The 23,493-nt window shown below is 36.2% G+C and overlaps 1 protein-coding gene across 2 annotated transcripts in view; it reads left to right on the forward strand.

Annotated features, from left to right (window-relative positions):
* Positions 1-2,408: 2,408 nt before the first annotated feature.
* Positions 2,409-23,493, forward strand: part of LOC132550589 (TATA-binding protein-associated factor 172-like) — a 55,655-nt gene continuing 34,570 nt past the window's right edge. For both annotated transcript variants that reach the window (XM_060214679.1, XM_060214680.1), the window contains exons 1-14: positions 2,409-2,577; positions 9,128-9,251; positions 11,617-11,731; positions 12,070-12,210; positions 12,389-12,555; positions 13,008-13,135; positions 15,000-15,126; positions 15,298-15,456; positions 15,957-16,052; positions 16,223-16,399; positions 17,013-17,153; positions 19,680-19,807; positions 20,038-20,161; positions 21,537-21,794. In XM_060214679.1, coding sequence (XP_060070662.1) covers positions 2,567-2,577; positions 9,128-9,251; positions 11,617-11,731; positions 12,070-12,210; positions 12,389-12,555; positions 13,008-13,135; positions 15,000-15,126; positions 15,298-15,456; positions 15,957-16,052; positions 16,223-16,399; positions 17,013-17,153; positions 19,680-19,807; positions 20,038-20,161; positions 21,537-21,794 — 1,896 coding nt within the window. In that variant the 5' untranslated portion in view covers positions 2,409-2,566. The remainder of the gene's footprint in view (positions 2,578-9,127; positions 9,252-11,616; positions 11,732-12,069; positions 12,211-12,388; positions 12,556-13,007; positions 13,136-14,999; positions 15,127-15,297; positions 15,457-15,956; positions 16,053-16,222; positions 16,400-17,012; positions 17,154-19,679; positions 19,808-20,037; positions 20,162-21,536; positions 21,795-23,493) is intronic.

Here is a 23,493-nt window from a genome sequence, read left to right on the forward strand (position 1 = left end):
TATGAGTACCCGCAGTTGGTAAAAAATGTCAACATCACGGATGCAAGACATTGTGTCTGATTCTGGAATTCGGCAGCAGGAGGTCTACAACTTCTACGGGTCATATAGGAAGACCGAATGGAACTTATATGGGCAGCAAAATGGTAAGCAGATGGTGCTTCCATCTGAATATAATGAAAGAAGGAGGATAGAAGGAGACATCACAAGTTATGCCTTACGTGATGCAGCAAGACGAGTGAAAAATATATTTCTATCGACTGCTGCGACAATAACAAACAGCTATGACCACCGACCAGTGGCGCGCTCTATGGAGCCCTAAGAAGGTCCAGCTAATGATGGGACGGGCAAATTCAATTACATGTATGTTTCAATCATCACGTATGACGCTAGAAAGTTATTTTCTCTCCATTTCTACTTGTATAGATAAGACCATCGGGTCATATTGTATTTTCATCAATGCCTGTACACACTGTATTTAGTACAACATCAAATATGTGGTGATTCAAGTATATAAAAAGTAGTAATTTGAAAAATATATGTAACAGTGAAATTATTGCATTAAGATATAATAACAGAGCGAAGTTCATATCACTCATCTATTGGTTTCACGTCTATTATAAGGTAATTTCGTCCATCCTGTAGGGCGAGCCTTTATAGCTAATATCCTTCTTAGAATGAATACTAATCAACTCAAACATAGAGAAGAATATGAGCGTTCCATACTTCGAACCGAGATGTGATTGAGGTGGTGCGTACCGGGCAAATAAAGCGGATAAAAATTGCGTTTGAAAAATACATCATATTACCTATATGACAGATTCGGGATTACAACAAAAAAGTAATAGAAATAATAGCGTATATGGTAAGTTTAGAATAAAGATGTTGAGTTATTTCTACTTAAAGCAGATTAAAGAAGCAGAACAAACGTCCTTGGATGATCCCAAGTTAAACATATATAGTTTGCAGTACAATAAAATGAATCTCGTTATGGTTTTTTTCATGAATTTTTAAAGTTCATACTTAAAAGTGGAGTACGTGTAATAGTACGAAAGTGAAACATGTAATACGAGGTGGTGATTCAACTGCATAAAAAGTAACCATTTGATAATAGATGTAACGGTGAAATTGCAAAACTTAAATTCTGGTTTCCCCTGTAAAAAAAACAAAAGAAAAATAAATATCAGAACAAGACATATAAATAAAGAAAGAAATATGACAAAAATCGACGAAATGTGAATTTTAGGCAGATGACACTACAATATAATACTGGGCAAATTATATATTGAACACATTTCTGTTCTATATGTAAAGGAAAACAATTTCTTAACCAAGCCTTCATGCTTCTGTATAAAAAAAGAACATATGTTTTCTAAAGGAAAAGTGGTGGATTGTTCAATACGATCTTGTTAGTTGTTTGGATTTAAATTATTTACGGTTCAGTGACGTAAATGGACAAGACATACCTGTGTATTTTCATTTCATTGACATAGGTTAGAAATTATTTCAGAAAAGCTGCGATATCCGGGCTATTCACGCAGAAGATGGGAATTTATTTTTTGAACTCATTATTTATTTATCCATTTATCTTTTTTTGAAACATCGTAAAAGATTTTTTTAAACGCTTAAATTCTTAGCCATTATAAAGGAGAGTCGAAACTATGAGCTCGACTGGTTTCTCACTAAATATGCCTAAAATTTAGCACGTAAAACGAGAAGATATGGTAAAAATCCCCGTATAAAATGTTTGTGTTTTGCTGCACTTTCAATTGCCATAAAAATACCAAATTTCTTATCTTCAAAATCCATAAATAAGTACAGATATTTTAAGAAATACGAGTTACCTCCCTTACGATACACACATTGCCAATAGATATGTTAGTTTCCTGTTGAAAAGAAAAGAATTACAATTTTTTATTTAATGATGTACAAAACAAAAATATTACTTGTGTGCACACACAAAAATACTTTAAAACAATACAAATTAGGCACTTCGTCATATGCTGAGCTATAATAGGGGCCCAACTTCCTATTGAATTTTGGTTATGATTTGATTGGTTTATCGCCCCGGCATACTTGACACATTGACCAATCAAAGAGAACCATACTCTCTATTTTAGGCACGATGTACAAAATGGCAGTCAGTATAAAAACACAACTCGTTGAGGGCAAACGACTCAAAAGTTTTCTGAAAAAATGCACAAATGTGTCTTTTGTAGCTGTCAACAACCGCCTGGACCGTGCCACAATATTGTTACCGTTCATTTGCCTTAATTTAGATACTTTTGCTCTTCGGTTTGGTACTTTTAACATCACTTTTTATCCTGATTTTGGTGTAACCCCGAACCGCGTGTTGAACGAGTGTGCTTCTACAAAGTTGAGTCTTCATGCATTCGCGTTGTGTCATTCAAGTTTCATGACTCAAAATGCTCCTGGACTGACTTATGACCCAGTTTAGCGCTCCCGACGTCTGTCACTCTTTAAGATTACAGATTTTGGTGGACCATATGTGGAATATTTGGTTTTGTATGGTGTCTGTGTTTTCTAACGAACAGATGAACCGTCCAAAATGTCGACAAGGTTAGATTTCATTTTAAAATCATTTTACATTTTTCTTTTAATGATTGTGTGCATACAAGTGTTAATTGACGATCACTATGTAGTAGCCTTTGTCCATAAATTAATTCAATGTAAGAACTAAAATGCATCCTTCAGCTGTTCAGCTTCCTGTTCAGGCTGTTGTCAAATGCAGATTTTGTGCAACGTATACAATGGGATACACATGAACAGATTTCCTTATGACTCACGAATTGAAGAAAACATCCGGCGTGTAAATACGAGATGTACATGTAGATAAAATACTGACTCGTTTTAATTCACGAGTGATACCTTTATGGCAGCATCAATTTCAAGATTTATATTATTCCAATGAAAATGGATTGTTTTCAGTATTACCAATTGTCAAAATTGCAAACAAGACCTAGGTTGAGTTTAAGACTTCCTATTCAGTCCTACTTATGCTCACAATACGACAATGTGGCATATGACATGTCTATGTACGAGGATGGAATGGTATCCATCTGAGCCTGAGTGATTGCAATTGTTTAAATATTGATGCACTATTTTGAAGGATAGTGCAAAAAAATTGTAAATTCTTCCATTTCTCAAAATTCACTCAAATATGTCATTTTTACTCCAAAAATATCTCTTCTCAAGGAGGGACGGGGGAAAAATCTGATATTTAAAGTATTTATGACTGTGAATGAAATCTGAAATGAATGAAGTAATTAAAGTCATGAGGACAAGATGCAGTCATTTTTTTTTTGAGAATCTGAAGTTTCAATTGTCCCAAAACTACACTGAGAAATGAAACTAATTTAATCTATTGGTGAGTTCAGATGACATTGCTACATTGTTAATGAGAAATTGAACTGTAGAAAAATCTTGAAAGTCCACCTTCATAGCATCCCAGACTTTTGGAGTTGCTGTGCCGTAAAATCTTTAAAATACTTTGTTGTAAATAAAGGATGTGCTGAGGTGTCCCAGATGGGATCTAGCAACATGGCTGAATAATAAAATTGTGTATCAAATTGGACTTAATTTTTTCACAAGATTTCTAAATACACAACTTAAAAGTAAAATGTTGATGCAGTTACCATTGTAAAAGTAACTCTAGACTCGCTTGTTACATGCAAGATAAAAATAATTGTAATATTGTCAGAGCACGGTACAACATTGCAGAGCTTTTTATTTATTCATTTGGTACTTGTTGATATTCCTCATACTAAAATTCATATACCTAGCAGCATGGAGGTTGTATTGATGATTGTTAGTTTATTAGCAGTCAGTTGGTTTCTAACTACTACAAAGAAAGCAATGAATTGATTCAAAATTATTGTGAAATATTGATATTCGTGTTATATAACTGGAAAACGTTGTGATATTGTCATTCTGGGCATTTTTTGTTGTGGCACAGAGAGGATTCAATTTAATTATGTTTTTTATTGTATAAAAGAATAAACTTGATCATGCTTTGCATCAATATTTGAATTTACCTTTCAATCCAACCATGTAAAGCAGTTTTGGTTGTCTCTGTACATGAACTACATAACTGCAATTAATTTTGATGTCTGCACTAACTGCTTATGACAAAATTTGATTTGGAGTTGTGACAACAATATTCATAGATGTATAAATGATGAAAAGTTCTAAGTGTATTCTATAGTGGAAAAAACAGATTTGAACAATTTGGTTATAAAATTATAAGAACATATTTGAAAAGAAATGAAAAGTTCAAAATCTTTCACTGCATGTATTTTCCATAATTTATGAGAATTTTTATGGTGTGGTGCATTTATTAATGATTAATAACTAAAGAATGAACTTGCATGTCTTAATTAATGTAAAGAGGATGACAGTTACTGTGAATATGAATTAAGGCAGGATAACTTTGAATGAAAAACATGAAACTGCCACTAATAGCCATGAAGACTTCCTGAAATTAGCTTAGTTTAGTTTATTACCAGTGCAGGATTGTTACGATCCTCTATACCAGTCTTAGTGATACAAGGATAATGATTATCATTATCCAGGAGCTACAGAATTTCTGGTTTATTATTAAATACCAGTTCTTGATTTGCTCAGTGTTCATCTAATCTATTTTTAAAAGAGTTAACTGTTGGTGCAGGTACAATATACTCCAGAAGATTGTTCCATATTTTGACCACACTCAAAGCAAAAGAATGTTTCAGGATGTCAAGTTTACAGTGCTGCATGTAGTCTTTTGGAGTGACTCCTTGACAATCATGACAATTTGAATACTATTGGAATAACCTCGGGTGATGATTTATATACACTATTGTGATACATGTAATTTGAGTGTATATTTATAATTCTGGCTTTAGGAATGATGTAGATTTTTATTATAATTATTAAAGTATGCAGAAAGATAGTCGAACTTTAAGGCCAGTATTTTTGACCACTTCAGAATGAAAAACGGTGCTCCAGATAATATTTGCATGCAATGAGTATGTACTCTCAGATTTTGTTCTTCAATGCTGAAAACCAAAATTAAATGCTGAAAGTCTTTACATAACACAATAGAGTGAACATTTAACTGTATGAAGCATTCTTCTCAACCAGAAACCTCCACCATTATGTATAAAATGTCGTTTAGTTGTAATTCTGTGCAATTTAAATTTAAATCACTTGAAACTTAGGATAGAACTCCTTTCAGTGTAGTATTTTCAACGATGATTGTTCAAAGAAAACTTGATAACTGAATAATTGAAGTAACAATTAACTTTTGAACAGTAAAGTGTGTCAAAGAGTTATTAATTACTGATGGCTGGGCCCTCTTTTACCCTAGGCTTGTACCCCTGCATCAGCCTAGCCTTACGCTGTCTCTTCTCTGCAAGCGACATCTTGACAGGTTTGGTGAAGTCAAATGCTTCAAGCTCTTTCTCACAGTATTTCAACACTTTCTGCCTTTTAATGAGCACCTGTACCTGCTTTTTAGCCTGTTCTGCAAGCTAAAGCTTCTCTCACACTCCACACTTGTAACATTAAAGCAAAGTGCAATGTTGCACAACTTAGAAAATTCTGGAATCAAATCTTTGTGACCAGTTATCACTCTAAGGCATAGCCTCTCTGTTGACAACTCTTTATATGTCCTTGCTATCATCCCTTTCCGAACTGGCCACTCCTACTCTAGTCTACCCCTATCCAACAGACTGTCAACATCTTGCACTTTTTCTCTGTATCCATGAACCAGATCACCTATTCCTAGCTTTGTTTGTTTGGCTGTATAGTAAAAGTCTGAAACACATTCCAGGACTTCTTTTGCTGAAACACTGTTAGCTGTGATTGGTTCAAGAAGAACACCAATATCCTTGAAAATATCACTGTCTTCCTTACAAAACCTGTGCCTGATATTCTTCTTCAGAGAATTCAGGTAGGTGTCTCTCAAGCTCTGAAACTCTTGGTCAATATTTGGGCTATATTTTCTCAACTTCTCACTTTTGAACCTGGCCTCATTGTCATTAATATCTATATCTGCTTTGATTTTGCTCAGACTTTCCCCATCCATTTCATGGAAAGATTCCAACTTTGAGATGGTCCCATCCATCAAAGGCTGAATCTCACTGAACAGGAGTGTTTGACTGCAGCTGGCAACTCAACATAGCAATGGTATTGTGGATGTCTAACAAGCAAAATGGTCTTGTATTGAGAGTACTTGAATAAACCAGATGCCACTGAATTCCCCTCTCCTGCAAATATGACAATGTACTCAAGACTGACTTCTAGCTCTCAAATACTGCAGCAACAGCATTTCTAAGTCCCAAGCTTCTGATACTGTGGGGTTCTTTGATGGCCAGAACAGGCTCATTCAGTAGTTTTTGGACTGCAGAGAGCTGTTAAATTTTTACACTTGATCCACTCATAAAAATGTATAAGGAGTTGAACTTCTCTTTCATCTGCTTTAGAACTTCACACTTCTTGATACTATCTGTCACTGCCAGATTCAACCTGTGTGCTATACAGTGGGTCATAGTTGCAAAAGGTGAGGTTTTGGATTTGATTTGTACCCCTACACCTGTCTTTCTCCCTGTCCTAACTGCAGCTCTGTCAGTGGCCAGAGATACTACCTTTGTCTTGTCCAAACCAAGACTATCTAAGCATTGAATCAAGTGATTAAAAATGGTGTGAGCTCTACCATTAGGCACTTTCACATTTGCTAGAAATTTGGTAACTGCCTTGCCGTTTTTACGTACCTAACACATGGCCAGATGCTTTTGCACTGCTAGGTCAGTACTTTCATCAAGCATTATTGCAAATAAATTAGATTCTGCAATCTCTTCACCTACAGTATAGAATCTTTCAAACAGTTCTGAATTTCTGTCAAACTATCCCAACTAATATTTTTGTATTTGATCTCCACACCATTCAGGGCCTGTAACTTTTTCAGCAGGCATTTCTTCCTTAGTAACCATGTACACAGTTCTAAATAATTTAATATCATCATCTGAGCAAGATATTGATGAAACTTCACATTCTTGTTCTCTCTAAAATAAAAAACTTGTTATATTTCATAAAGTTGAAACAAGAGTTGAGAAATTCTTGCTCGAGCAAAAACCAGAGCGAGTGGGGGTCCTGCCAGTGGAGACTAGCCTCTCTCCTGTCTATATTTTTGTCATGTGAATTTTGACCCATGTCTTGAAATACACAGCGAGCATTTTAGTGTACTGCCTGTTTATATAAGCAATTTCGTGCAACAGTTTATTTGAAATTGGGACAATTGAGATTTTATTACAGTTACGCTAATAGAGTACGAAGACACACTCTGGTGCAAACTAATCCGCAGTAGTTACCTCCCCTTATCAGAGGAAATTCTTTTGCAAAGCGAGCATGCAAGGGAGATCACTTTGGAGGAGTTTGACTTGGGTGTTGAGACCGAAGTGAACCTTTTTATTATATTGGACTAGTTCCTAGTATATTTTCTCACAGACTAGCATATCATGATATGTAAGACCTCACCGCTGAAGACCAGTTTACTGTTTCGGTATTCTCCGGCACCTCACGGCCGACTTCATCATCGTACATTATGTATTTACTTGCAACTTAACAAGTCTTATGTGTACGCACTTTTTCATGTGTTTTTGTATGCTCAGCTTGTCATTTTTTTCTAAAGATCATGCAGGAAAATACTTGTATGCACGCCTTATCTGGAGCACTGGAAAAATGAATATACACCAATTTTCCCTCTTCATTTGTACAGTAGCAAGGCAGTTATCATTGATAACAGAACACCTGGTCTTATTCTGTTTATGGTTTGTCAAGGGTCTCTGCATAAATCTTTTGCCTATTCATATTTTGCTTTGATTTGATTGATTTTGAGTTAAATTAAAATTCTATGACTAAAATGTGTTAAGATAAACTCCAGATGTTGGAGGGTAAAGCATTTGATATGTATAAAAGCAAACCTTTTGGAAAAATGTTTATCAACATTTGGAAAAAAAATTAATTAAATACACATTGACTTCAGATTGAAAATTGGGTGTGGTAAGATCATATATTTTCAAGGAGCCCAATTTTTCTGTTTTTTTTTGTTTTTTTTTGTTTAGATAGTATTCATAGATGCAGGACACTAGATTATCTACTGATACATGTTGTTCATGGACATATACATTTTTTAGATTATAGAGTACCCAAAAAATTGATGAAAAGAAATTTCCAACAAATATGACTTTACAGTACATGTAGTTTAAGTATGGTTTAAATCTAATTAACAGAAAAAGATTATTAAAGTGATGGCCTAAATAAAAAGCAAATGAAATGATAAAAAAGTTGATAAACCAAACACAAGTAAATGTTGTACAGAACACTTTACATACATGATCTAGTGTTAATTGGTAGGAAGTTTCATATAGGATATACAATGTTAATAGATAGACCAAATGACATTAATGTGAATTGTACATTATTGCATATCTACTTGTACTTCAGACTTTTGTAAAAAAAAAAAAAAGATCAGTAATAATTTTTTCTGGTAATTTTCAGTAGTTAGGACCTAGTAATATGCATGCAGGTAACATATTATATTACAATATTTATTTTAAAAAGTGTATTCAGATGACTAAAATACAATGGTGAATTGATTGTTGTTTGACAAGTATGTCACTTTGGTTTGCATCTGCTGGCTGACTGTTATTATCTTATTTATTTTAGTTATGTGATTTCCATATTGTGTCAGTAAGTTTTTTTTTGTTACTTTTGTAATATGTGCCTTTCTAGAAAGATAATATAACTTGATAGTTCAATAACATTACACAAGCTTGCCATTACTAACTGCTATTTATATATTTATTAGCTCATGAGTTATGAGGAACCCCCCACCATCATCATCCCACCTCAAAATTTTCGGGTAATTTTTTAAAAGTATACGTCCAACACCCTTCTTGTTTAGTATTTCAAATCATTTAAGGTCTAAGTTAAATTTTCAAAAGAAATGCCAATTTATATGTTCATATTCTTTGCTTTGATTGATAAAACAAGGTACCATTAGGTACTCAGCATAGTTGAGTTGATTGACAGATTAATTGATACTTGAACCATTTTTATTTGATTGCAGATTAGACAGATTGTTTCTGCTTCTTGACACTGGGTCTACACCACTGATTAGGAAGTCGGCAGCTGAACAACTGGGGGAAGTTCAGAAACTTCATCCCTATGAACTAAACAATCTGTTGTCAAAGGTAAGCTACTGAAACGCAATATGTACTAGTTCATCTTCTGTTTCTGTATCAGGTTAGCTGTTCAAACCCAATCTGTACTAGTTAACCTTCTGTATTAAGTTAGCTATAGAAACCCGTTCTGTACTAGTTTACCTTCTCTGTTGAGTAAGCTGTTGGAACCCAATGTGTACTAGTTCACGTTCAGTATTGAGTAAGCTGTTGAAACCCAATCTGTATAAGTGAATCTTCTGTATTGAGTAAGCTGTTGAAAGGAAATCTGTAATAGTTAATCTTCTGTATTGTGTAAGCTGTTGAAAGGAAATCTGTATTAGTTAATCTTCTGTATTGAGTAAGCTGTTGAAAGGAAATCTGTACTAGTTAATCTTCTGTATTGAGTAAGCTGTTGAAACCCAATCTGTACTAGTTAATCTTCTGTATTGAGTAAGCTGTTGAAAGGAAATCTGTACTAGTTAATCTTCTGTATTGAATAAGTGTTTGGAACCCAATCTGTACTAGTTCACCTTATGTATTGAGTAAGTGTTTGGAACCCAATCTGTACTAGTTCACCTTATGTATTGAGTAAGTGTTTGGAACCCAATCTGTACTAGTTCACCTTATGTATTGAGTAAGTGTTTGGAACCCAATCTGTACTAGTTCACCTTATGTATTAAGTAAGAGTTTGGAACCCAATCAGTACTAGTTCACCTTATGTATTGAGTAAGCTGTTTAAACCCAATTTGTATTATTTACCTTCTCTATTCGATAGGCAATTGAATCCTATTTCGTTTTAGTTCACCTTCTCTATAGAGTGAGCTTTTGGAACCCAATATGTACTAGTTCACCTTCTCTATTGGGTGAAATATTGAAACCCAATTTGCATAAGTTCACCTTCTCTATAGAGTAAGCTATTGAAATCCAATTTGTATTAGGTCACCTTCTGTATAGAGTAAGCAATTGAAATCCAATTTGTATTTTTGTTTACTTTCTCTGCTGAGTAAGCTATTGAAACCTTATCTGTACTAGTTCACCTGCTGTCTTGGGTAACATGCAGAAGTTTTATCCTCAAGCAGTTGATTTTTTCAGAGTCCCTAAAGGCAAACAGTTTCTGGATTTATGTATTTCTTTTTGCAGGTTGTTTATGAGGTATGTCAGATGACTGTTAAGGTCCATGGGCCTCTTGTATGTCAATGCCATAGATCTCAACTACCGTATTTGACCCAATAAGCGCCCATGTCCCTATAAGCGCCCTCCCCTCTTCAGATACCTAAAAGTCGAGAATTACTTACATTTTAGTCATGATCAAGAATTGTTATTAGTCAGTTTATAAGGAGATGTACTCCAGAAAAACGTAAAAAACAGTAAATCTCCAGTCCACCAGCATCAGAGGAATGTTGATAAGTGTCTGCTGTAGCTCTATCACAATGTTCCCACCGTGCCTGATAAAAAAAATTAGCTGTTTTTGACAGTTCACTTTGAATGTGACCCACTGTTTTCCTTTCTTTCACAACTCTGGTTGCAAACTTGTCAAACGGATTATTATTCTCTATAACTGTATCAAGGCACTGTCCTATGAATGGTTTCCAACATTCTCTACCTTGTGTATCTTGGTGTCGCGCGCTCAGCCACAGTAACGAAGACTGAATACGCATAGTCCATTACTTAACAGGTAAAATAGCCATTGATACACCAAATTAAGAAATGATATTTTCATGTGTGATATATTATCTGACAGAAACAAATTAAGCAGTTAGATATCAGATGGCAAATAAAATAGTTGTGCTAAACAGGCAAGTATGAATGGAATTTGATATCTTTATCATAAATAAATTCCCTTTCGTGTCTTCATGTTAAGATGATTTGAAACAATATATCGACGACCGCATAATGACAGTGTGCACCTTGTTACATAGAGGTTGACACTGAAATTATGGCGACCACAGACACATCACAATCTCACACAGGTGGTCGAATCAAGTCGTATGAAATTTCTTTCAAGTTAGAAGTTGTGGAGTTTGCCAAGGAATGGGGAAACAGCAAAGCATCAAAGCAGTATGGTATAAATAGGAAGCGAATTCGCGATTGGAGATAAAAAGAGAGTGAATTGAAAACCTCTTTACAAAACACCTCAAAAAGGAGATGGAAAGTTCCTGGTGGAGGCAGTTTTTTTAGCACTGAATGTGTTTCTTTTACATCTAAGATGGTCTCTAATAAGCGCCCCCCTTAATTGCAATTTTTTAAGTGCCCTGGGCGCTTATTGGATCGAATAAGGTAAGTATTATTTAATCTTTAGAGTTAACAGTTTTAATTCTGGTGCATGGCTACCAGCTACAATCTGAACAGAGAATTATTTCACCTCATGATTTTGCGATCTTGTTCTTTTATTAAGGTACATGGCTACTTACGGAGTCCTAATTGGGAGACAAGGATTGCTGCTGGACAAGCAGTTGAAGCTATAGCAAGAAATGTTCCTAAATGGGAGGCCAAACTAGTCCCAAAACAAGGTAACAACCCTCTATAAGAGTTAAAATAGTGCCATATTTAAGCTGTATTGTATTTGAATTGAAATCTAAAATTATTATCTTACAGAAGTGTAAACAGGTATAATTGATATTTCAAGAAATGTTTTAAGGTTTTCTTAGTTTGAAATTTAAGGAGGATTTTTTAACAAGAAGTTACAAGCTAAGTGAACAAGGTGTAGAATTTGGTCAATTATAAATCTTAGAAATGTCAGAACAGACATCTCTTTTGATGATAAGTCATTCTGCGGTTCATTGAGTTAATAATATGATGTACTTGAATCCCGATTTGTCTAATTTCAAATGAAATGCATGTGCTACAGAACCCCAGAGTGACCCCAGCTGTGTACAGTCTCCTGGACAACTATTATTTGCTCAATTTGATCTCAACAAAGTCCTCAATTATGGTGCATCCTTGGTGGGGTCCGAGGAAAAGATGTATGAGGTTGATAACAGCACAACTCGTAAGTACTTGTAATTGATTGATTCAAGTTACAAAATCAACGATTACTTATGTGTAGGCTCATCTGCAAAGATTTATACTGTAAAACCATGTATATAATTAGGTTGTGATTTTTCTCTCAAGAAGAAAAGTTTACAGGTCTACTATAGTAATTATTTGACCTTTGACCTTATAAGCAGAATTGGCGGACAAGGAACAGTTAAGTAGACAGAGGCAGATGCTGAATAAGAGGCTTGGTCTGGATGTGGCTGGAAATCTTGGTCTCGGCATAGGCTCTGATATCTTCACTGACGATGACCTAATTATGGGTATCAAATCCAGCAACGGTGTCAACACGGAAGACCAGGTATTGTATGTGTTTTGTGTTGTCTTCATCGTTTAGTAGAGATGACTACTGTTAATGTCCCATTGCAGACCAAAACATACAACATTCAAATATGAAATTATCGAGATCTTACCTATGGATCTACTACAGAATTTTGTTTTGGTTGAGTTTGTATTTATGAAAACCAAAGTAAATGCATTCAGAGCCTCAGTATGAATGATATATGCCAATGGCAACAATTGTGAATTGTGAACAAAAAATTTCAATTTTTCTTGCATTTTATCATTGCCGACTTAAAAAAAGATTGTTTTAAGACGTTTTTTCTCAATGTAAGGATTAGAAAACGGAAGATAATATGTCACCTGATTATTTGCCCTTCATGGTGTTTTTGTTGATGTGACTTTAAGATTTATATACTTGTGATAATTTGTAGCCTGATTTTTTTAACATAGAAATGCCTTCATTTATTACAGAAATCGGTGTCAGATATTGTGAAACAACAGCTGTTGCTAGTGACTGGAGGAATGAGTGCTCGAGAGAAAAACAGAGTCAAGAGGAAGGCCAAAATACTGGCTAAACAGCGATCTAAAGAATGTCAGAGGTCAGTACTGTGCAATTGTGTTTTGTCCATCGTTGTGTGCCTTGCACCATCTGCCATGCGTAAATTTTCCATTCAAATGACGACTTCTTCTCAATAATCAAAAGACCCAGGGTGTTGATGTTGAGTCTATAACATAATGAAGGACAAAGGTCAACCAAGTTTGTTAAAATAAATGACCTTGACTTAATTTCAAGGTCACATGAGTCAAATGTATTACAATCTTCAAACAACTTCTTTTGGGTTAAGTGAGTTGAAATCTTACAATTTCTTTTTCTACATGGTGTAGTATCGTGTATAAAGAATATGATGTCAAGTTTGCAGAAAATGTTTTTATAAACCAATGATGTCATCTTTGTAAGTTGTAGAGTAGTTGAGGAATTTATTTTAGGCCTTTTTAGGTCACCTGAGCCAAAGGCTATTGCCATCATGATTTGTCTGTCGTCGTGCGTTGTGCGTCGTTAATTTTTCACATATTCAACTTCTTCTCAAGAACCACGGAATGGATTTTGACCAAACTTGGCACAAAGCATTCCAATGGGAAGCCGCTTCAAGTTTGCGAAGAAAAAGGGCGTGGCCCGATTAGGGGCCCCAGGAGGGGGAAAAAAGGGGTAAAATTAGGTAAATCTTTAAAAATCTTCTACTCATGAACCAATAGTCAGATTAAGTTCATATTTCATATTTAGGGTCCTTATGGCAAGGTCTACAAAGTTTGCGAATGAAAAAAAAATCGGGTCAGAAACGGCCCCACTAGGGGGCACTTAAAAGGGTCAAAAATTCAACTTTGACCAATTTCAACCAAATTTGGTAGAAAGCATCCCTTAGTGAAGAACATATGAAAGTATGTTGAAAAAAGTGATAATGTCTCCTTTGGGGCCAATAAGGGGTGTAAAAAGGGCCATATGTAAAAACCTTCTTTAAATGACTTCTTCTCAAGAACCAGTGGATGGATTTTGACCAAACTTGGCACAAAGCATTCCCATGGGAAGCCGCTTCAAGTGTGCGAAGAAAAAGGGCGTGGCCCCAATAGGGGCCCCAGGAGGGGGAAAAGGGTGGTAAAATTAGGTAAATCTTTAAAAATCTTCTACGCATGAACCAACAGTCAGATTAACCACTGGGTTGATCATGTCTAAACTTGATACGAATGTTCTACACAAGGTCTTGGCAAGTGTTTGGGAGTATTCAAAATCCATGATGGCCACCCTGGCCTCTGTTTGGCTAAGACATTTTGGACTTCCTCTCAAGAACCACCAGGTGGATCATGTTCAAACTTGGTACAGATGTTTACACACGGTCCTGCACAAGTGTTGTTACATTTTTGCAACATTTTAAAATCCCCAGATTATTGACATATATTCCTCAGGTGACCGTTAGGGCCCCTTGGGCCTCTTGTTTTATATAGGTCTTGATAGTCAGATGACCATTAAGGCCTGTGTGCATCTTGTTATTGTTCTGTTGCATATAAATTGGAGCAGTCATAGCTAAGATTTTTTTTCTTTGGGAAAAAAAAGTTGCATATGCACTCAAATGATCAGAAGTGGGACTTTCCCTCCTTAAACCCAGGGTTCCAACATCAAAGTCTTTGGAGGGAATTTTACAGTACAAGAAATAGTATCTATGAATTGATGATTTTTTTACCTGATGGGCTTATTACTGGATTAGTATAATAGTAATCATTGAGTCATGGATCAATTAATTGGGATAAAAAGTACCATAGAATACATGTAATACATGATCAAAATCTTCAGGCTGGATTGGAACCATGATTGATCACAAAAATAACCAATGAATTATAAGTTGAAGGGAGGTAATTCTGAAAATCCTGAAAGAAACATTTTAAGCCATTTCTTATGGATGCATATTTCAGTGAACAAATGACATTGGAAACAGAACCACCATGTAAAAAGGCAAAGTCTAGGAATGAACTTGACCTTGGCAGTGATGGGAAGCTTGTGATGGAGAGCTCGAATGACAATACTTTAAATATGGAAGAGGTTAGTGCAAGTTTTCAAAATAGCAATTTTTTCTGATAATCTGTAATCTTTAGTGCCATGATTGTTGTAAACTGATAAAAATTCTTTGATTATGTCTGTATTTGTGACTGTATTTGTGGCTGTATTTAGATTTGCGCCTGGTTGATTCTGATATTTGGTATCTGGTTTCAGGTAGAGGAGTGGCCTTTTGAGACCTTCTGTGAGCTCCTGATGAACGACTTATTTCAGAGTACCTGGGAAAGTCGTCATGGAGCTGCCACAGGATTACGGGAAGTAATCAAACTTCATGGTCAATCAGCTGGGATGTCTGTTGACACACCAGCAGACCAGGTAAGGAACCTTGAATGAAGCATTACACCATACTCACTGGTAACAAATCTACTAAGAATAACTTCATCACTGCCAAAGGAAAATAAGGATGAAAATTGAAAAGAGTAAAAAAGGATGAAAACTGGAAAGAGGAAATAAGTGGAAATGGGGAATAGGGATGAATAAAAGATTTCAACAATTTGACAAATGACTGGTGTTAGTTTTCGCAAAATAATATTTTGATGGTTGCAAAATCATCTACTGTGGTTTGGTGTGCATAATACTGGACTTTCCTTTCAGAACTGATGGTTAGCTAGAATTGGTTATGACACCCAAGAATTCATTTTCTGTCTCTTCTACCAGCCCTTCAATCTAGATATCTAACTTTAGCATCATATTATTTATCCAAATAGACAAAATTTCTATATTTTTCTCTGCTTATTTTCAGCATTTGTCTGAATCTTTACAGTGTGAATTTCCACTTTATGCTACTTTCATTATTCTCTTTAAACTGTTCCCAGGTTAAGACCATTAACCAGGTTTGGCTGTCAGACCTGGGCCTCAGGCTGGTATGTGTGATTGCCCTCGACAGATTTGGGGACTATGTGTCAGATGAGGTAAGTCCATAACAGATTAAGATTCAGAATAACTACATGAAGAGTATGATGGTGAAAACTTTTCTACATAACAGTCAGGTTTGAATTTATCTTGTCGCTAGTAAACTGATCATACTTCATTATTGTAAATTTTGGATTTTGTTATCAAGACTGTTCATACATGCTTAAAGGTGGTTGCCCCAGTGCGGGAAACATGTGCCCAGACCCTTGGAGTGGTAGTGCGGTGTCTGGAGCCTTGGGGAGTGGAAGGCGTGGTCCACATTCTGCTTCAGCTGCTGGCACAGAGACAGTGGGAGGTGCGACATGGTGGATTATTGGGCTTTAAGTACCTCTTGGCGATCAGAAAGGTAATGAAGACTTGCATTCAGTATCATTTCAAAGTAAAGGTCAATCATCACTTCTAATCAAGTGACTTTAGACTAAGAAGTAATCTGTCTAAACCTATAAAAATTTCATATCATGTAAGTATATCTGGCTCACTGTCAAAATCAAGCTAAAATCACTTCAAATTATACTGATCTGTTTCCTGACATCTGACAATATGTGTTTGTAATGAAATAATGAAATGCCAGTTTTGGTTAATTGCCCAAAGGCGACGCAGAATTTTCATATATAAACAGATTGTTTCTGCTGAAAACCAATAAGTAATTAGCTTTGTCAGATCCTTTTAATTTATTAGTTTTGTCAAACAGTTTGTCATAATCCATTTCTGTATTCTTTTGAAAAAAAGTAAAACTAAACAATTTGGAATTGAAAGCAATATGTTACCCTGTGTTATGTTTGTAAATCTGCAAATTCAGTCTATCCGAATTAAAATCAGGACGGCTATCAAATGCTGCTTTCATTATTCACCACTGTGCTTTAGCCATTTTCAGTATAAGATCCAGAATTCAAGATAATTAGAAAGTTTGTGTACTTGATGAGTGAATGCTTTTCTGATGGAGAGCAAATGTGTTTTAGGATATGACAGACAAACTATTGCCAGCGACCCTTCCTTGTTTGTTCCAAGGTCTACAGGACATCAGCGATGATGTACGTGCAGTAGCAGCTGCAGCTCTGGTGCCAGTGGCTGACAGTGTGGTTTCTCTGCTGCCTGGTCAGGTAACTGAGGAAGCCACTATGGAGCATAAGTTCAGAGTTGTAGCAGAGGTTCAGGATTGTATCTGAAGATGTAAAAAAAAAATGTGATTTCTCAAAAGGCTTGATATTTATTGCATCATGCCTGAAACTATACTGGGAAAAGTATTTAATATTTGATCTGCATGTAGACTTTGCTAGGTAGACTTTATGATGTCTCTTACTTTCTGAATATTTTCCGAAACGTTTTTTCTGTGAAAAGTATTTGTGTCATTTCTTTAAGAAAATGGCAGCAAAGTTGGTTTGTACTGCAACTTCTAGAAATAACAGTAAAGAGATCTATGCACAATTTCCCTGATCCTAGATCATTAGGTCATCTGGACCCGAAGGGTCCGATGACCTATAGTCATCATGCTTCGTCCGTCGTCGTCCGCCGTGCGCCGTGCGCCGTCCGCCGTGCGCCGTGCGCCGTCCGTAAACTTTTCATTCAAACGACTTCTTCTCAAATACTAGAAGGTCTAGGGGGCTAATACTTGGCACAGAGGATACTGGCATGGAGCTCTACCAAGTTTGTTCAAATGAATGACCTTGACCCACTTTAAAGGTCACAGGGGTCAAATATGTTAAAATCTTTAAACAACTTCTTCTCATTAACCAAAAGGCTCAGAGTGTAGATATTGGGCCTGTGACATGCTGGGATGAAGGACTACCAAGTTTGTTCAAATGAATGACCTTGACCCACTTTAAAGGTCACAGGGGTCAAATATGTTAAAATCTTTAAACAACTTCTTCTCATTAACCAAAAGGCTCAGAGTGTAGATATTGGGCCTGTGACATGCTGGGATGAAGGACTACCAAGTTTGTTCAAATGAATGACCTTGAACCACTTTAAAGGTCACAGGGGTCAAATATGTTAAAATCTTTAAACAACTTCTTCTCAATAACCAAAAGGCTCAGATTGCTGATATTGTGCCTGTGGCATGCTGGGATGAAGGGCTATCAAGTTTGTTTAAATGAATGACCTTGAACAACTTTCAAGGTCGCAGGGGTCAAATATGTCAAAATCTTTAAATAACTTCTTCTCAAATACTAGAAGGCCTAGGGGGCTAATACTTGGCCCATAGCATGCTGGCATGGAGCCCTACAAAGTTTGTTCAAATGAATGACCTAGGCCCACTTTCAAGGTCACAGGGGTCAAATATGTTAAAATATACAAAGGACTTCATCTCAATAAGCAAAAGTCTATGAGTGCCGATATTGGGTCTGTAGCATGCTGGGAGGAAAGGCTACCAAGTTTATTCAAATGAATGACCTCAACCCACTTTCAAGGTCACAGGGGTCAAATATGTTAAAATCTTTAAACAACTTCTTCTCATTAACCAAAAGGCTCAGAGTGTAGATATTGGGCCTGTGACATGCTGGGATGAAGGACTACCAAGTTTGTTCAAATGAATGACCTTGAACCACTTTAAAGGTCACAGGGGTCAAATATGTTAAAATCTTTAAACAACTTCTTCTCAATAACCAAAAGGCTCAGATTGCTGATATTGTGCTTGTGGCATGCTGGGATGAAGGGCTATCAAGTTTGTGTAAATGAATGACCTTGAACAACTTTCAAGGTCACAGGGGTCAAATATGTCAAATTCTTTAAATAACTTCTTCTCAAATACTAGAAGGCCTAGGGGGCTAATACTTGGCCCATAGCATGCTGGCATAGAGCCCTACAAAGTTTGTTCAAATGAATGACCTTGGCCTACATTCAAGGTCACAGGGGTCAAATATGTTAAAATATACAAAGGTCTTCATCTCAATAAGCAAAAGTCTATGAGTGTCGATATTGGGTCTGTAGCATGCTGGGAGGAAAGGTTACCAAGTTTATTTAAATGAATGACCTTGAACAACTTTCAAGGTCGCAGGGGTCAAATATGTCAAAATCTTTAAATAACTTCTTCTCAAATACTAGAAGGCCTAGGGGGCTAATACTTGGCCCATATCATGCTGGCATGGAGCCCTACAAAGTTTGTTCAAATGAATGACCTTGGCCCACTTTCAAGGTCACAGGGGTCAAATATGTTAAAATATACAAAGGACTTCATCTCAATAAGCAAAAGTCTATGAGTGCCGATATTGGGTCTGTAGCATGCTGGGAGGAAAGGCTACCAAGTTTATTCAAATGAATGACCTCAACCCACTTTCAAGGTCACAGGGGTCAAATATGTTAAAATATACAAACGACTTCTTCTCAACAAGCAAAAGTCCATGAGTGCTGATATTGGGCCTGTAAGATGCTTGGAGGAGAGGCTACCAAGTTTGTTCAAATGAATGACCTCAACCCACTTTCTAGGTTTGGCTTGCTTTTTGTCAGATGACCGTTAAGGCCCATGGGCCTCTTGTATTTTGAAAATATTCTGTGTTAAGCTGTTCCTGCATGTAGTCCAAGATTATAAAAATCTGAAAATGATTATTTGTTTGGGTATCCAGTTGTGAACTTTAAAAAAGTATTCTGTTATGTTGATCACGATGAAGATTTTGTTACAAAATATTATTTAGGTACCCCTGATTGTGGCCAGCCTCTGGCATACGCTTCTGGACTTGGATGACCTGACATCCTCAACAAACAGTATTATGACACTCCTGTCAACAATCATGGCTCATCCGAGAGCCTCTGTACTAGACTGGTAAGCACAATCCTTCCAAAGTCTCAGTACTGATTTGGTAACATACATATATTAACAAGGAAAATATGGTTTTATAACTGGTTTCAAATTATTTGATAATTTATTATTGAAATAATTGCTAACTCAATCAATTAAACAGAATGATCAAAAACACTTTACAGTTGGTTTAAGTCTTTCTGTGTATGTTAAAGGATGGACAAGACAGAGACTCAATACTTGTTATGTTTCAGGCTGACTACTCCTTTAACTGACCTTGTCCCTAGACTCTGGCCATTCCTGCGACACAACATAGCATCTGTGAGGAAATCAGCTCTACAGACATTCAGCACTCTACTGGATATAGAAAGTGTTCAGGTATATCTTGCTGCCCATTCTCTTTGTTTCCTCTTATTTTTTACATCCTATGCTTTATTTTCCACTTTTGGATTCCCTCTTGACACCAGTGCCCATATGGACCTGGCTGTTACCATAAAAAATGAAGAAATGTATACAATTTGATGTGGCTTAATGCTAGTTATATGATTGTATCTCAACTTTCAGCAAATTTTTTTTCAGAACTTCTGGAATTATGCCTCTTAAATGGCAAAGTATAATTATCAAGTTGTTTTGGTTTAAGCTATTCAGTCTGACACCATTATGTATATTGGTAAGCAACAACCAACAGTCACACTGCTTCTGAATGATGAGGCCTGCAGAGATAATATTGTCAGGTTACTGAGGAAAAGTGCTGGGCACTCCGTCAGACGTACATATTGCAACATCTTGTCTATTCATGTATGGAATCCCTTTAAAGTTAGGCCATGATCTCTATAGATGATGATCCAGCTAGCACTTGACGACGAGCATGTGTTGAAAATAGCTATGGCTGTACTACATGTACATCGCTCAGCTACTTGTGGCTGTTGATGAAAATGATCTGATTTAAAATCTTCTTTGCCATTATAGATGGGGCTGTAGTTCATTTTCCCTCGAGGTTTTGACATAATTGACAGATCTTCCTTTTATTAGCTCACATGCCCTAGCACTGCGTCTGTTCGTCTGTCATCCGGCCGGCCGGCGTCCATCAACTTTTCATTTAAACAACTTCTTCCAAAATACAGGAACGCCTAGAATCATTATATATGGCTGGAAGGTTACTTTGATGAAGCCCAACAAAGTTTGCACAAAGAAATGACCTTGACCCATATTCAAGGTCATAGAGGTCAAATATGTTAAAACCTTTAAACGACTTCTTCCAAAATGCCAGAAGGCCTAGATTCATTGTATTTGGCTGGAAGGTTCCTTTGATGAAGCCCAACAAAGTTTGTGAAAAAAAATAACCTTGACCCATATTCAAGGTCGCAGAGGTCAAATGTGTTAAAAACTTTAAGCAACTACTTTCAAAATACCGGAAGGCCTAGAATCATTATATATGGCTACTATGTTCCTCTTGAGGTGTCCTACAAAGAAATGACATTGACAAATCATCAAGTTCACAGGAGTCAAATGTGTTAAAATGTTTAAACAATTTCTTCTGAAAGATCAAAAAGTCTAGAATCATTATATTTGGCCAGTATTTCTTTTTATGAAGTCCAAGAAAGTAAAAGAAATGACCTTGACTCATTGTTAAGGTCACATGGGTCAAATGTGTTAAATGTGGAACATATGCATAGATATAGTAATGTTGGTCATAAAGATCCAGGTGAGCGATACAGGCCCTCTGGGCCTCTTGTATTGTTATATGTTGCAGCATCCTACAAACGCATGGCTGCCACTGATTCTCCAGGATGTTTTGCGGCACCTCATACAGCGCAGCCTTCTTGAGGAACGGCATGATGTTCTGATCACAGTTGGAGAAGTTTGGTCAAAACTGCTTTCCAAGACACCTATAGAACATCTCATTGCCATGGCAACTCCTTGGCTAGGTGTATGGCTGTCTTTGTGTATGCAGCCTTCTAAAGTCCCATTTGAGCCAACATACCTGATCCAAGCAAAGCATCGGGGACGGGTACGTTTGAACACTTCTGTAGTGATGGTTCAGGCAAGCGATAAATTGTTTCCTTTGCACAGTAAAGGAGGAGTGCCAATTTGGGCCTTCCGGCGGCCATGACCGATATTTTTTATTTCTTGTGTAGGAATTCCTTGGGGTTAGGCGGTCATGATATGACATAAAATTAAGGTCAGATCTGAGCCATTCATTAGTTATGGGGGGGTAAAATTCATAAACAGCTCCATTATGACAAACCTACATTATATTTTTGGATTTTTTCTTCTTAATTTTCATGTAATAATCCATATCAAAACATTCATTAGTAAAATTGATTGAAAAAAATATTCCATTGTTGAAAAGTAGGTCATGGTAATTAAGCTCATTAATTGCGAATTATATTAAAGATGAACTTAATTTTCTGCCTTAATGCACATAAAAACAACACCTTTATCATGTGTCATGCTTTAGTAAGATTTATTTTTGAATACTTTATAGAAAATGGAGAATTAATTAATGGGAGGGGGCGGGTTCACACTTTTGACAACTTTTGGTTGATATCAGAGTTGTCTTATGTAATTATATTAGATAATAAATATCTAATAAATAAATGTTAAATTGTACTGCATTAAGAACTGTTTAAAATAAATTGCTTGATAAATGTAGAGATATTTAAACCAGTTTGGTACGGCTGGTTGAGCTTTAAGCTAAAATGGCGGGATATAATGCCATCCCCTGACATATACCTTGTTAAGGATCTTTGTGTCTATCGGTGAGTATACATGTGCACCTTGTCTCAGACAGTTCATATACCCTTATATATACAATTAATACGTGGCAACTACACTTCACAACCTCAGCGATTTTAGTATACTTTCTTGGTTTGACTGTCACTGATATTGTACATATAATTTAGACATATAATTGTAATTCAACTGTTGTTCATAATTTTGTTCATCCAAATTAAGGTTTTAATAAGGAGTGTTTTCTAAGTTTATGCCCTGTTTTCTTTTCTTTTATCAATATGCCAGTGCACAGGCAGTGCGCTTGTTGTAAAGCACAATGTAAAGTAAGGCTGAATAAAACAGACATTCTGTCTTACTTGAAAGCAAATATTAATGATGCCTTAAGGTTTGGTGACCCCGTATGTAAAAAATGCAGGGGAAGATACTACAATCACCATTCATCTACTGAACATCCTAGTAGCGATGTAGAGCACCAGCTTGAGTCACCTGAAAACAAAAAAATCTAACTTGACATTCCACGGGCTACATTAGGTGAATCTCGATGTTTCATTTGTAAAATGTTAAGAGAGGAATGTAAAAGTAAAATGGTAATGCTCTCAACAGAAATGCGAGTAAAGATTTTTATTAAGACAGGTATCCTTGTCCCAAACACCTGCAGATGTTGTTCTTCCCACATAGTGAATGGTGATTTCCCATCTGATAGTCTATCTTCACTCGCATATTCCAGCAAAGACACTGAACTGGATTCTTCTGAAATATCAGAGATCCTTTTGGCACTTAGGGCAGCTGCTTCAAAGAAAAGTTGTTTAGACTTTGATTCCTCAGATGGATTAACTGATCAAGATTACTACCGTCTCACAGGTCTGTATAAAAATCAATTTTCTGACCTTTTAGGATCAGTTAATCCCTCTCTTTACTCTACACTGAACAGAAGCGCAAGGACTGCATTAGCCATCCTGCTTGTAAAGTTGAGG

The sequence above is a fragment of the Ylistrum balloti genome, unplaced genomic scaffold (assembly GCF_031769215.1).
Source record: "Ylistrum balloti isolate Yb309-2 unplaced genomic scaffold, AGI_CSIRO_Ybal_v1 Utg370130, whole genome shotgun sequence".
In the NCBI taxonomy this organism is placed as follows: domain Eukaryota; kingdom Metazoa; phylum Mollusca; class Bivalvia; order Pectinida; family Pectinidae; genus Ylistrum; species Ylistrum balloti.